Source organism: Melanostigma gelatinosum (assembly GCF_949748355.1).
Source record: "Melanostigma gelatinosum genome assembly, chromosome: 8".
NCBI classification, from domain to species: domain Eukaryota; kingdom Metazoa; phylum Chordata; class Actinopteri; order Perciformes; family Zoarcidae; genus Melanostigma; species Melanostigma gelatinosum.
The window spans coordinates 28,460,475-28,475,519 of record NC_136641.1 but is presented as its reverse complement, the minus strand read 5'-3'; the positions used below and the strand labels follow the sequence as shown (position 1 = coordinate 28,475,519).

The window sequence follows — 15,045 nt, the reverse complement described above, 5'->3', positions numbered from 1 at the left end:
AATCCCTCCATTGTGTGTCTGTGCTCTCTCTCACACACACACACACACACACACACAGTAAATGCTAATGAGCTCTGACCTGTGACCTCAGTCAGAGATGTATAACTGGTGTAAAGAATGAGGGATTAAAGGAGGACAGCACTGTGCATGCTCAGTAGCACCGTGACATCACCAGCACTATGATTTTAATATTTAACTGAACATGTTTTACATCACATGTGTTGTTGAAGTACTCAGATCCTCATAAATACATCACAGAAATGTAGTAAACAAGTACCTCAAATGTGTACTTAAGTACATAACTGTTGTAAATGTACACGCTGCTTCTAGAAATGAAGTATCAGCTCAATAACAAGTAGAGCTGCATGATCACATGACAACACTGACACCATGTGGTCACCTACACACACTGCATCACACAGCTGTGTGTGTGTGTATTTAACTAACTGGAGGGATATTGAACTACTAGACTAAGTATACTATTCTAGTTTCTACTAGTTGTAAGTGAGCTGAACCTGGCCTGGTTCAGTGTTAGAACTGTCTGCAGTCTGTGTGTGTGGAAGTCAGGTGTGATTCCAGTTTCAGCTGGCCAATTGCTCTGTGATTGCGCTGTGAAGTGTGAGAGGCGGGGCTTCCACTCCCGGCAGACCATGAGTAATCAGTAGGTGGCTGTCCTTAAGCACTGCTGGTGGTTGGAAGCGTCGGGCAAACGAAGGCAACAGGGCGACTTTTTCAAGCCCGACTTCGTCAAGCTAAGACTTCTCAAGCGTGTACTTACAAGGTTTCTATTCGTCTACCATGTGTTTGATCCTATTTTTGTCCGGTGGTCACGTAGACGTTGGGACACTCCCAGGTGCCGTGACCTCACCTCTCCTACTCTCTCAGCTCATGGTGAGCGAGTGGTGGCGGGGGGGCTCTGGAATTGCCAGTCGGCAGTGCTGAAAGCTGAGTTGATCTCGGGCTACGCTTCCTTGCTCTCTCTCAGCGTTCCTGCTCGAACTGAGACCTGGATCCCACCAGTAAACACCATCACACCCACAGCTCTGTCACAAGTGGACTCTGTCTCTCACACTGCAGAGCTGTGAGGCGGGTGGTGGTGCTGGCCTGCTACTCTCCCCAAAATGGAAACACTCTTGTCTCGGTTCCTCAGTTCTCCTCGTCCTCTTTCGAATTTCATGCTGTTACTGTCACTCATCCGGTCAAGCTCACCATTGCTGTTGTGTATCGCCCACCAGGCCCTCTTGGTGAGTTCTTGGAGGAGCTTGACACATTAGTCTCGCACTTCCATGACGATGGCTCCGCACTCATCCTGCTCGGAGACTTTAACATCCAGACTGATGAGTTAGAACCGCTTCTTTCCTCCCTCTCCTCCTTTGACCTTTTCCACTCCTCTTCTCCTCCGACCCACAAGGCAACCAGCTGGATCTCATCTTCACTAGACTCTGTTCTACTGCTAACCTCTCTGTCACTCTCCTCCAGCTCTCTGACCACTATGTCATGTCCTACTCCCTCTCCTCTCCCCCCGTACTCCCTCCACCTACCCACATGGTTTCTCCGTAGTCATCTCCGCTCCCTCTCCCGGCTGATCTTTCCTCTGCTGTTACCTCTGCTCTCCCTGACCCTGAATCCTTCTCTCTCTGCTATCCCCTGATACTGCTACTTATCTTCTCCTCTCCCCCTTTCCTCTTCTCTGGACAACCTCTGTCCCGTCACCTCCAGCCTGCACGGCCAACTCCACCTGCCCCACGGCTGTCGGACTCAGCGCGTACTGACAGACGGAGTCTAAGAGAGGCTGAGCGTAAATGGAGAAAAGGCAAACTCCCAGAGGACCTTCTTAACTTCCAATCTCTTCTTTCCACGTTTTCCTCCTCTCTATCTACTGCTAAAGCTGCTTTCTTCTGCTCTAAAATCCTAACCTCTGCTTCCAATCCTAAAAAACTCTTCGAAACTTTCTCTTCACTCCTCCAACCCCCACCCCCTCCGTCTTCCCTTCTCCCTGATGATTTCGCCAACTTCTTTGACAAGAAGGTAAACGATATCAGATCCTCCTTCTCTCAGCCCCCCGGTCCCTCTCCAGCTCTCCCCTCTCAGCTCTCAGCTCTCCCTCCCCTCTGCATGCCCCATCTTACCCTATCTTGCTCCCCTCACGAGGTCCTCAACCTTGTTACATCTAACCTCCCCCCCACGTGCTCCCCTCTTCTTCAGTCTATTGCGACTGAACTCCTTCCTTTCCTCACCCACCTCATCAACACATCTCTTGTTTCAGGATGCTTTCCCACGGCTTTCAAGACTGCCAGAGTCACCCCCCTTCTGAAGGAACCATCACTTGACCCCTCTGATGTCAAGAACTTCAGACCGGTTTCTCTTCTACCCATTCTTTCCAAAACACTTGAACGTTCTGTCTTTACTCAACTGTCTTCTTATCTCCACCAGAACAGCCTCTTGGACCCCCACCAGTCCGGGTTCAAAGTGGGTCACTGGACTGAGACAGCCCTCCTTGCGGTGACAGTCGCTTCACGCAGCAAGAGCTAACTCTCTCTCCTCGTCCTGATTCTCCTGGACCTGTCTGTGACGTTTGACATGGTGAACCACCAGATCCTCCTCTCCACCCTCGAGGGGATGACGTCTCAGGCTCTGCACTCTCCCTGTTTGCATCCTACCTGACGGGTCGATCCTACCAGGTGACATGGAGGGGGGCCGTGTCGGAACCACGCATGCTGACTACGGGGGTTCCACAAGGTTCAGTCCTGGGCCCCCTTCTCTTCTCGCTCTACACAACATCTCTGGGTTCTGTTATTCGCTCTCATGACTTCTCATGCCATTGTTATGCCGATGAAACCCAGCTGGTCTTGTTATTTCCTCCGGGGACACTCAAGTGGAGGCATCGCTGCGTGCTTGGCTGACATCTCGAAGTGGATGACGAAACACCACCTCAAGCTGAACCTGGACAAAACCGAGCTGCTGTTCCTCCCGGGGAAGGGTTGCCCTCACCGAGACCTGTCCATCACCATTGATGATACCGTGGTGACACCAACTCGGACTGTGAGGAACCTGGGTGTGACCCTGGACGACCAACTGTCGTTCTCAGCAAACATTGCATCGGTTACACGCTCCTGCAGATCCCTGCTCTCCAACATCAGGAGGATTCACTTCCTCACTGAGGAGACGGAGCAGGTGCTCATCCAGGCTCTTGTCATCTCCCGCCTGGACTACTGCAACTCACTACTTGCCCGAGATCCGGCGTCGGCCATCAGACCTCTGGAGCTTGTCCAGAAAGCTGCAGCTCGTCTGATCGCCTCAAGTTCTCCCACAACTTCCCTTCTCCGTTCTCTACACTGGCTCCCTGTAAGAGCTCACATCCAGGTTAAGACTCTGGTGCTAGTCTACAGGGCAGGGAAAGGAACAGCTCCTTCCTATCTCCAGGCCCCGGTCCAGCCCTACACCCCCGCCCGACCTCTTGGCTCTGCTGCCTCGGGGCAATCGGTCGCCCCGTCGCTCAGAGGTCCCTGTGGACCTCAGTGGTGGAATGAACTCCCCACTGACGTCAGGACAGCGGAGTCGCTGCCCATCTTTCATCAGGCTGAAGACTCACCTCTTCAAGGAGTACTACCCTGAGCCTTCACTCACCACTTACTGTATTCATACTAGTTTGTTTCTGTACTGATGCTCTGAGATGCTCGTGTGTGTATGTTACCTGGATGTTGAGGCTAGAAACCACCACGTCTCCAGTCGGTGTGACGATAGGCAGGTTCTCACAGCGAATCCCCTTCTCCACAATGATCACCTGACCTGCATGTGTGAATATATCAATATATATTACAATACGAACACATATAGTATTTACAGTACATATATATATATTAGTACTGGGCAACGATTACAATTTGTAATCTCGATTAATCTCATTGTTATGGCAAAGTTCAATAATGAATTCATAAGTAGTATATTGCTCTCTTTTATTTTAAAGTGCTGCTTTATGAACAACAGGTGAATAACATTGTGTGTGAACACGTTAAACACATCAGGTTGTTGTGAGCAGCAGTGTTCTCTTCACACAGCAGCAGTTCTATCTCTTCTATATCTGTGCTCAGTGTGTGAACAGAACAACATGTTTCACACGTTCATCTACATGTGTGTTGAGTCTTCATCACAGTCAGAGCATGTGATGCAGTTCTACTCTTCATCACTATGATGCAGTTCTACTCTTCATCACTATGATGCTGCTCTACTCTTCATCACTATGATGCAGCTCTACTGTTCATCACTATGATGCAGCTCTACTCTTCATCACTATGATGCAGTTCTACTCTTCATCACTATGATGCTGCTCTACTCTTCATCACTATGATGCAGCTCTACTCTTCATCACTATGATGCAGCTCTACTCTTCATCACTATGATGCTGCTCTACTCTTCATCACTATGATGCAGCGCTACTCTTCATCACTATGATGCTGCTCTACTCTTCATCACTATGATGCAGCTCTACTCTTCATCACTATGATGCAGCTCTACTCTTCATCACTATGATGCAGCTCTACTCTTCATCACTATGATGCAGCTCTACTCTTCATCACTATGACGCTGCTCTACTCTTCATCACTATGACGCTGCTCTACTCTTCATCACTATGATGCAGCGCTACTCTTCATCACTATGATGCTGCTCTACTCTTCATCACTATGATGCTGCTCTACTCTTCATCACTATGATGCAGCGCTACTCTTCATCACTATGATGCAGCTCTACTCTTCATCACTATGATGCTGCTCTACTCTTCATCACTATGATGCTGCTCTACTCTTCATCACTATGATGCTGCTCTACTCTTCATCACCATGATGCTGCTCTACTCTTCATCACTATGATGCAGCGCTACTCTTCATCACTATGATGCAGCTCTACTCTTCATCACTATGATGCAGCGCTACTCTTCATCACTATGATGCTGCTCTACTCTTCATCACTATGATGCAGCGCTACTCTTCATCACTATGATGCTGCTCTACTCTTCATCACTATGATGCAGCGCTACTCTTCATCACTATGATGCAGCTCTACTCTTCATCACTATGATGCAGCGCTACTCTTCATCACTATGATGCTGCTCTACTCTTCATCACCATGATGCTGCTCTACTCTTCATCACTATGATGCAGCGCTACTCTTCATCACTATGATGCAGCTCTACTCTTCATCACTATGATGCAGCGCTACTCTTCATCACTATGACGCTGCTCTACTCTTCATCACTATGATGCAGCGCTACTCTTCATCACTATGATGCTGCTCTACTCTTCATCACTATGATGCTGCTCTACTCTTCATCACCATGATGCTGCTCTACTCTTCATCACCATGATGCTGCTCTACTCTTCATCACTATGATGCTGCTCTACTCTTCATCACTATGATGCAGCTCTACTCTTCATCACTATGATGCAGCTCTACTCTTCATCACTATGATGCAGCTCTACTCTTCATCACTATGATGCTGCTCTACTCTTCATCACTATGATGCAGCTCTACTCTTCATCACTATGATGCAGCGCTACTCTTCATCACTATGATGCAGCTCTACTCTTCATCACCATGATGCAGCGCTACTCTTCATCACTATGATGCTGCTCTAATCTTCATCACTATGATGCAGCGCTACTCTTCATCACTATGATGCTGCTCTAATCTTCACTATGATGCAGCGCTACTCTTCATCACTATGATGCAGCGCTACTCTTCATCACTATGATGCTGCTCTACTCTTCATCACTATGATGCAGCGCTACTCTTCATCACTATGATGCAGCGCTACTCTTCATCACTATGATGCTGCTCTACTCTTCATCACTATGATGCAGCTCTACTCTTCATCACTATGACCAGCTCTACTCTTCATCACTATGATGCAGCGCTACTCTTCATCACTATGATGCTGCTCTACTCTTCATCACCATGATGCTGCTCTACTCTTCATCACCATGATGCTGCTCTACTCTTCATCACTATGATGCTGCTCTACTCTTCATCACTATGATGCAGCTCTACTCTTCATCACTATGATGCAGCTCTACTCTTCATCACTATGATGCAGCTCTACTCTTCATCACTATGATGCTGCTCTACTCTTCATCACTATGATGCAGCTCTACTCTTCATCACTATGATGCAGCGCTACTCTTCATCACTATGATGCAGCTCTACTCTTCATCACCATGATGCAGCGCTACTCTTCATCACTATGATGCTGCTCTAATCTTCATCACTATGATGCAGCGCTACTCTTCATCACTATGATGCTGCTCTAATCTTCACTATGATGCAGCGCTACTCTTCATCACTATGATGCAGCGCTACTCTTCATCACTATGATGCTGCTCTACTCTTCATCACTATGATGCAGCGCTACTCTTCATCACTATGATGCAGCGCTACTCTTCATCACTATGATGCTGCTCTACTCTTCATCACTATGATGCAGCTCTACTCTTCATCACTATGACCAGCTCTACTCTTCATCACTATGATGCAGCGCTACTCTTCATCACTATGATACATACATATGACACATACATATATATATATACATATATATATATACATACATATATACATACACATATATATATATATACATATATATATATATATATACACACATACATACATACACATATATATATATATACATATATTTATATATACACATATATACACACACACACACACACTTTATATGTATATATCCTATCCTACCTCTGATCTCCAGACGACCACACAGTCGGGTTCCATGTTGAACCACATCTCCTGCAGACGCCTCCTGTCTGTCTGCAGAGCGCCGGTAGATTCCTTCAGTCACGTCTTCAAACACGTCCAACATGTCAGAGACCCGAGCGGTGTAACCAGCCAGCTCCGTCACCTGCAGACACACAGCGGATTCTCTTCGGTTCATCCTCCACTCATCCAGCTGTTACAGTGACGAGGGGTGTCACGATACCAACATGATGACTTGGATACGATACCTGCCATAAGTATCACGATACCGATACTTACGATACGATACCAGAATTCCATACAATACCACAAATACAATACTGGTATATTTATCTGTACTAGTAATAAATAAAACATCTGTACGGTTCCCTTTTTTACCAGCTTGTTCCTGCCCAGCTTTCTGAACACTTCACAAATGTCATTAATATTAGTATTAGCCAACAGCAAGATGTTAATGAAAACTCCATGGTGCCATGATTGCTGCTGCTCTGCTGACTGTCTGTGGGAGTGGGGGGGAAACAATGCTTCATTTACTGCATGGTGAGTTTGATGGTTTCACTTCATGTTTTATCTTAATTCATGGGATAATTATTTTTCCTGAACTAAAAATATAAATAATCAGCTGAAGCTCCACCAGCATGGAGCCATGTTGCATGAATTGTGTTTCATTTAGTGCACGTGTGTGTGCATTGTGACCTCATGATCATATAGCCTTGTCCTCAGACTAGGCTAAGGCTCCTCGTGTTAGCTGTCTATGGTGAGCTCGGGGGTGTTCATGTTTATCATCACGCTTGCTTCCCCGTCGTTCTTTGAACTCTTTAAAGGTCGGGGCGTCTGTCTGAAAGGTGCTTTGCCGTGTTAGACGTGTTGCCTCACTTGGTCTGAAACACGTTTTGCAGACGGGTCTCTGGAGGTCAGTGGGCTTTCCTTCACTGTCTGCAATATAGCCGAAGTACTTCCAGATGATACTTCTGGCATCTTGTTTTCCAACAAGCCGAGAACGGTCGGCAAAAGCTCCTGCATGTCTCCCCTGTGATCACTCTGTGAGTGAGCGCTGCCTGTTGCTGTGAGCGCTGGGAAGCCCCGCCCCCTTGCAGCCCCGCCTCCTTGCATGCCTGCAGGCTGCATGACAGGGAGCGGAGCAGCGACTGCGCTCCGATCGCACTATTTTAATAAAGTATCGATGCACCGTGCAACCCTACTCGTGAGTAGTTCATCATCGAGGATCACTGATGATGACGAGGTTCTGTAACACAGTGGAGCTGCTGAATGTTCACACGTATCAACAGCACCAGAGCTACTTTAAGACTGATAGGAACTAAGAGCAACGTGGGGCGTCCGGGGGCGGCAGCAGAAACAGGAGAAGTGAGGGAGGAGGAGGTCAAGGAGCAGTGGTGGAACAGAAAGAGCAGTAAGGAAAGGAGGTGGGGTAGGATCGGAGGAGAGGAAGAGGAAGAGGAGTGGTATGTTCACCTCCTTGTATGAACTCATGATCCTCTCCACGGCGTCAGCTGCAGCATTGAGGAGGTTTCTGGCCGTGGTGAAGGCCTGCGTCCTCTCACTCACCAGATCCTCCTCCTTCATCGCCAGGGCCGCCTGCTTCACCTCCTCAGAGTCTGAGTTCACAGACAGAGAGGTTACATAGGAGCAGGAGGTGAATCAACCAACCCCCCCCCCGGATCTAACCGCCGACGTCCCGCTCTCCCGCTGTAGCGGTGAGGTTTAGTGGTAACGAAGAAAGGAAACGAACAACAGAGGAAACATCATGTGGCATTAGCATGCTAGCTAACTAGCTAGCCCTCTTCTTCACACTTTACTAGTCAAATGTCCACAGGTCACAGGTCACACAGGTGTGTATTCACCGTATCTGGAGTATCCGGTGGCGGTGATGATGGGCACGGCGACCATCACCAGGCCGGAGGCGCTCCATACGTACTTCATGAGGAACTGTTCCAGCATGACGTACCACAGACGCTTCTTCAGGATCTGATGGATCTGAGAGGACAGAGACACGTAGCTCCTCTGTAGCTGGGCCATCTCCACCTACGAATCAAACACAATGATGTGATGTGAGGAAGTCTACGTGTGTCAGTGCTTGTCCACTAGAGGGCGCTCACCTTGTGTCCTCCATAGAAGGCGATCTCCTCAGAGTTGGCGATGATGCGAGAGTGCATGTATCTCAGGTCTCCTTTCCTCTTGGCCTCCTCGGCCACCAGCTTCCCGAATCGAGGCGAGCAGGAACGAAGGACTTTGGCGGTGAGCACCACCACCAGGCCGGCAATGATGGACGGCCATGTTGTGTTTGCTCCTGCAAGGAGGAAGAGGACAGTCTTCATCAGGACGTCAGATGTTTAAACTGGAACAAAGGTGCACCGGGTGTAACATGTGGACCATGTGTACTAGGTGTACCAGGTGTACGCAAGTTGTACCAGGTGTACCATCTATAACAGGTGTACCTTTGGACTGGGCGGTCTGCAGCAAGGTGTAGCAGGTCACCACCACGTCCAGGATGGGTTTGGTCAGGTTCGAGTAGAGATGAGCGACTGAAGCTGAAAACATGACGATGTCCTCAGTGAGAGACTGATCCGGATTAGACAGACGACCGTCCATGTTACTGACCCGGTAGTACGTCTGCAGGGACACGGGACAGGTGAGCGTGAGGCATTCAGGGACTACAACAAGGGTTCTCTAATGACTGTGTGTTACCTGGTTGGTGAAGTACAGCTGGTAGGCGTGGTCGACCAATCGGCTCCTGAACCTGAGGGCCAGCTGACCTTCTAGGAATCTAATGGTGCTGTTGATGAAGGTCGCAGGAACCGCAACGAGGAGCCACTTAGAGAGCTGCAGCACGAAAGCCTGAGGGTCCTTCTGAACGATACACCTGACGATCACACCTGAGAGATCAACGGTACCGATGATCAATACTGTGATTATAATGTGTATATGTACATACATGTATATAACGGACCGTCCAGAGCAGCCACGTAGATGGACAGGAAGGTTCTGGACATCAGGGTGAGAGAGTGCAGAGCCAGCAGACCGATCTCTGGACACAGGAACCGTGGAAACAAGAGCTTCAACAGACGAGACAGTCTGAGGATGAACTCCTTGTTCACTGACGGAGACCTGAGGACACAGAACCACATCCTGTAGTGGATCTGGAAGACCAGGAGCCGGGATCATGGAGCCAGATTAACAGTTAATCCAGCTATCTTTAACTAGGGGTTACCGCTGGTTTACTTCTGGTTAATCTCAGGTTAATCACTGGTTAATCTCTGGTTAAAACTGGTTTATCCATAGTTAAACACTGGTTAATCACTGGTGAAACACTGGTTAATCACTGGTTTATCTGTAGTTAATCTCTGGTTAAACACTGGTTAAACATTGGTTTATCTGTAGTTAATCTCTGGTTAATCACTGGGTAAACACTGGTTTATCTGTAGTTAATCTGGTTAAACACTGGTTTATCTGTAGTTGATCTCAGGTTAATCACTGGTTAAACACTGGTTAATCACTGGTTAAACACTGGTTTATCTGTAGTTGATCACTGGTTAAACATTGGTTTATCTGTAGTTAATCTCTGGTTAACCACTGGTTTATCTGTAGTTAATCTGGTTAAACACTGGTTTATCTGTAGTTGATCTCAGGTTAATCACTGGTTGAACACTGGTTTATCTGCAGTTGATCTCTGGTTAAACACTGGTTAATCACTGGTTTATCTGTAGTTGATCACTGGTTTATCTGTAGTTGATCTCTGGTTAAACACTGGTTTATCTGTAGTTGATCTCTGGTTAAACACTGGTTAATCACTGGTTTATCTGTAGTTGATCACTGGTTAAACACTGGTTTATCTGTAGTTGATCTCTGGTTAAACACTGGTTAATCACTGGTTTATCTGTAGTTGATCACTGGTTAATCACTGGTTAAACACTGGTTTATCTGTAGTTGATCTCTGGTTAATCACTGGTTCTCTGTAGTTCATCACTGGTTAATCACTGGTTAAACACTGGTTTATCTGTAGTTGATCTCAGGTTAATCACTGGTTAATCAGTGGTTAATCACTGGTTAAACACTGGTTTATCTGTAGTTGATCACTGGTTAAACACTGGTTTATCTGCAGTTGATCTCTGGTTAATCACTGGTTAAACACTGGTTTATCTGTAGTTGATCACTGGTTAATCACTGGTTAAACATTGGTTTATCTGTAGTTAATCTGGTTAAACACTGGTTTATCTGTAGTTGATCTCAGGTTAATCACTGGTTAAACACTGGTTAATCACTGGTTAATCACTGGTTTATCTGTAGTTGATCACTGGTTAAACACTGGTTTATCTGCAGTTGATCTCTGGTTAATCACTGGTTTATCTGTAGTTGATCACTGGTTAATCACTGGTTTATCTGTAGTTGATCTCTGGTTAAACACTGGTTAATCACTGGTTTATCTGTAGTTGATCACTGGTTAATCACTGGTTAAACACTGGTTAATCACTGGTTTATCTGTCATTGATCTCAGGTTAATCAGTGGTTAATCAGTGGTTAATCAGTGGTTAATCACTGGTTAATCTGTAGTTGATCTCTGGTTAAACACTGGTTAATCACTGGTTTATCTGTAGTTGATCACTGGTTAAACACTGGTTTATCTGTAGTTGATCTCTGGTTAAACACTGGTTAATCACTGGTTTATCTGTAGTTGATCACTGGTTAATCACTGGTTAAACACTGGTTTATCTGTAGTTAACCTCTGGTTAAACACTGGTTAATCACTGGTTTATCTGTAGTTGATCACTGGTTAAACACTGGTTAATCACTGGTTTATCTGTAGTTGATCTCTGGTTAAACACTGGTTAATCACTGGTTTATCTGTAGTTGATCACTGGTTAATCACTGGTTAAACACTGGTTTATCTGTAGTTAACCTCTGGTTAATCACTGGTTTATCTGTAGTTGATCACTGGTTAAACACTGGTTTATCACTGGTTTATCTGTAGTTGATCACTGGTTAATCACTGATTTATCTGTAGTTGATCACTGGTTAAACACTGGTTTATCTGTAGTTGATCTCTGGTTAAACACTGGTTAATCACTGGTTTATCTGTAGTTGATCACTGGTTAATCACTGGTTTATCTGTAGTTAACCTCTGGTTAAACACTGGTTAATCACTGGTTTATCTGTAGTTGATCACTGGTTAAACACTGGTTTATCACTGGTTTATCTGTAGTTGATCACTGGTTAATCACTGATTTATCTGTAGTTGATCACTGGTTAAACACTGGTTTATCTGTAGTTGATCTCTGGTTAAACACTGGTTAATCACTGGTTTATCTGTAGTTGATCACTGGTTAATCACTGGTTAAACAGTGGTTTATCTGTAGTTAACCTCTGGTTAAACACTGGTTTATCTGTAGTTGATCACTGGTTAAACACTGGTTAATCACTGGTTCTCTGTAGTTCATCACTGGTTAATCTCTGGTTAAACTCTAGTTAAACACACACACACCTGCTGTCTCTCTTCTTTCCTTCGACATTGTCCACACAGCTGGAGGAGCTGCTGACCACGCCCACAGGTAGATTAGCTCCACCCAGCTGTTTACCTGCTGCACTCCTCTGAAGACACGACAAACACACCCAGAATTACCTGCTGTGTCTGTGTGTGTGAGAGAGTGTGTGTGTGTGTGTGTGTGTGTGAGAGGATGTGTGTCTGTGTTTGTGTCTCTGTGTGTGTGTGTGTGTGTGAGAGAGTGTGTGTGAGTTTCTGTGCGTGAGTTTCTGTGTGTGAGTTTCTGTGCGTGTTTCTGTGTGTGTGTGTCTGAGTTTCTGTGTGTGTGTGTGTGTGTGTGTGTGAGAGAGTGTGTGTGTGTTTGTGTGTGTGTCTCTGTGGGTGTTTCTGTGTGTGTGTCTGAGTTTCTGTGCGTGTGTGTGTTTCTGTCTGAGTTTCTGTGTGTCTGAGTTTCTGTGTGTGTGTCTGAGTTTCTGTGTGTCTGTGTGTGTGTCTGAGTTTCTGTGCGTGTGTGTTTCTGTCTGAGTTTGTGTGTGTGTGTCTGAGTTTGTGTGTGTTACCTGTATCCTCCTCCAAACATACGGAGACAGTGTTTTTACGCCGTAAGCAACAAACAGAGCGGCCGTCAGCTTCCTGAGTCTGTAGCTCCGCCTCAGCTGAGCTCTCAGCTCCTGATAGGTCAGCTGCATGCTGAAGGGCAGGCGACCAATCAGAGAGAAGTAGCACTAGCGTGTCACAAGAGGGGTCCACTGCCGCATCATTTTCATGGAAACAGCATGTTGAATTCAGAGCAGGATGCTCCACCTGCAAATATAAGATCGCCTGTCAGTAGACAGGTAACCCTCTCTCTCTCTCTGCTCCACCAATCACAGGCACGCACCTTGACTTAGTGTACAGTGCGTCCCGTGATTGGCCAGAGAGACGGAAGTGACAGCCTGACCCCTCTACTACCAGCTGCTACTGTACTGGGTCGCTACAATATATACATATAGTATATATACATAGAGTAACATACAGACAACATATAGTATATATACATAGAGTAACATACAGACAACATATAGTATATATACATAGAGTGACATACAGACAACATATAGTATATATACATAGAGTAACATACAGACAACATATAGTATATATACATAGAGTGACATACAGACAACATATAGTATATATACATAGAGTAACATACAGACAACATATAGTACATATACATAGAGTAACATACAGACAACATATAGTATATATACATAGAGTAACATACAGACAACATATAGTACATATACATAGAGTAACATACAGACAACATATAGTATATATACATAGAGTGACATACAGACAACATATAGTATATATACATAGAGTAACATACAGACAACATATAGTATATATACATAGAGTAACATACAGACAACATATAGTACATATACATAGAGTAACATACAGACAACATATAGTATATATACATAGAGTAACATACAGACAACATATAGTATATATACATAGAGTAACATACAGACAACATATAGTATATATACATAGAGTAACATACAGACAACATATAGTACATATACATAGAGTGACGGACAGACAGACAGACAGACAGACAGACAGACAATAGTCAGTTGCGGTAAACTCAGCAGACACTTAACGTTACATGTTAGTGCACCTAACGTTATACTTTTAAAATAAAAGTGCACATACACTACTTTTGAATTCATTATTGAACTTTGCCATAACAATGAGATTAATCGCGATTAAATATTTGAATGTTGCCCAGCACTAATACATACATACATACATACATACATACATACATATATATATATACACATATATATACATGTATGCATACTGAGTTCACTGACTTACTTGTGACCTCTTCGTCCTTTAAAATCACTGAAATATAAACAGACTCGTTGAACGTTTTCTGACGAGCAGCTCCCGTTAGCTCCGGTTACCGTTAGCTTCTAGCGTAAGTTATGAAGTGAGTGTAGCAGCCATCTAACAGCTCAGAGCACAAATTCTCGTCTTGTTTAAAATAACTGGACTACAGGTCTCGGTACCGTTAGTCTCGGTACCGTCACCTCGGAGTTGATACCAAACCGAACTAAAAGTTCCACCCGGGTTATAAAACGGTAGCTAACAGAGCGATGCTAACTGAAGCTAACTTGAGAATAGTTCAAAGAGTATACCGGTTTAATCTGCTTCATGAGGTCTGAGGTCTGCTCAGACCCGAGAACACACCGACCTTTGTCTCTTCATGTGCCCGGTCAAAGGGCTTCATGTCCCCGCTACAAAGAGTTCTGTTTACCTGGGAGGACTATCAAGACACACCTCCTTCTCTTCTCTCCTACACACACACACCCATATATATATATATATATATATATATATATATATATATATATATATATATATATATATATATATATATATATATATATATATATATATATATATATTGTACATGAAGCAGAGATCTCTCCTATGCACCACATCCTTACAGTTAACGTCAGTACACACAGCTGCATCTCTAGCTAGATGAATATGACTGAAGGACTGGTCTGTACGAGCAGAATACACTAAGACAGCGGTTCCCAAACTTTTTAGGCCGCCCACCCCCTTCTACATCCCGACCGGGTTCGCGCACCCCCCCCCCCCCCCCCTTAATAAAAAAACAAAAAAAAAGAAGCAACAGAGCCTTTTAAGCCTTCATAGCCGCACAAGACCAATGAGTGAACAGTTTGCTCGCGCGTGGCATTTGTTTACAA

The 15,045-nt window shown here is 45.1% G+C and overlaps 1 protein-coding gene across 1 annotated transcript in view; it reads right to left on the bottom strand.

Annotated features, from left to right (window-relative positions):
• The window catches only part of abcd1 (ATP-binding cassette, sub-family D (ALD), member 1), a 41,968-nt gene extending 27,368 nt beyond the window's left edge, over positions 1 to 14,600 (bottom strand). The window contains exons 1-11 of the mRNA XM_079273572.1: positions 14,144 to 14,600; positions 12,829 to 13,072; positions 12,269 to 12,375; positions 9,740 to 9,897; positions 9,478 to 9,665; positions 9,228 to 9,402; positions 8,889 to 9,079; positions 8,634 to 8,814; positions 8,245 to 8,387; positions 6,754 to 6,916; positions 3,695 to 3,789 (exon numbers count right to left, since the gene is read on the bottom strand). Of these exons, the coding sequence (XP_079129698.1) occupies positions 3,695 to 3,789; positions 6,754 to 6,916; positions 8,245 to 8,387; positions 8,634 to 8,814; positions 8,889 to 9,079; positions 9,228 to 9,402; positions 9,478 to 9,665; positions 9,740 to 9,897; positions 12,269 to 12,375; positions 12,829 to 12,957 (1,530 nt within the window). The 5' untranslated portion in view covers positions 12,958 to 13,072; positions 14,144 to 14,600. The remainder of the gene's footprint in view (positions 1 to 3,694; positions 3,790 to 6,753; positions 6,917 to 8,244; positions 8,388 to 8,633; positions 8,815 to 8,888; positions 9,080 to 9,227; positions 9,403 to 9,477; positions 9,666 to 9,739; positions 9,898 to 12,268; positions 12,376 to 12,828; positions 13,073 to 14,143) is intronic.
• Positions 14,601 to 15,045: the final 445 nt, after the last annotated feature.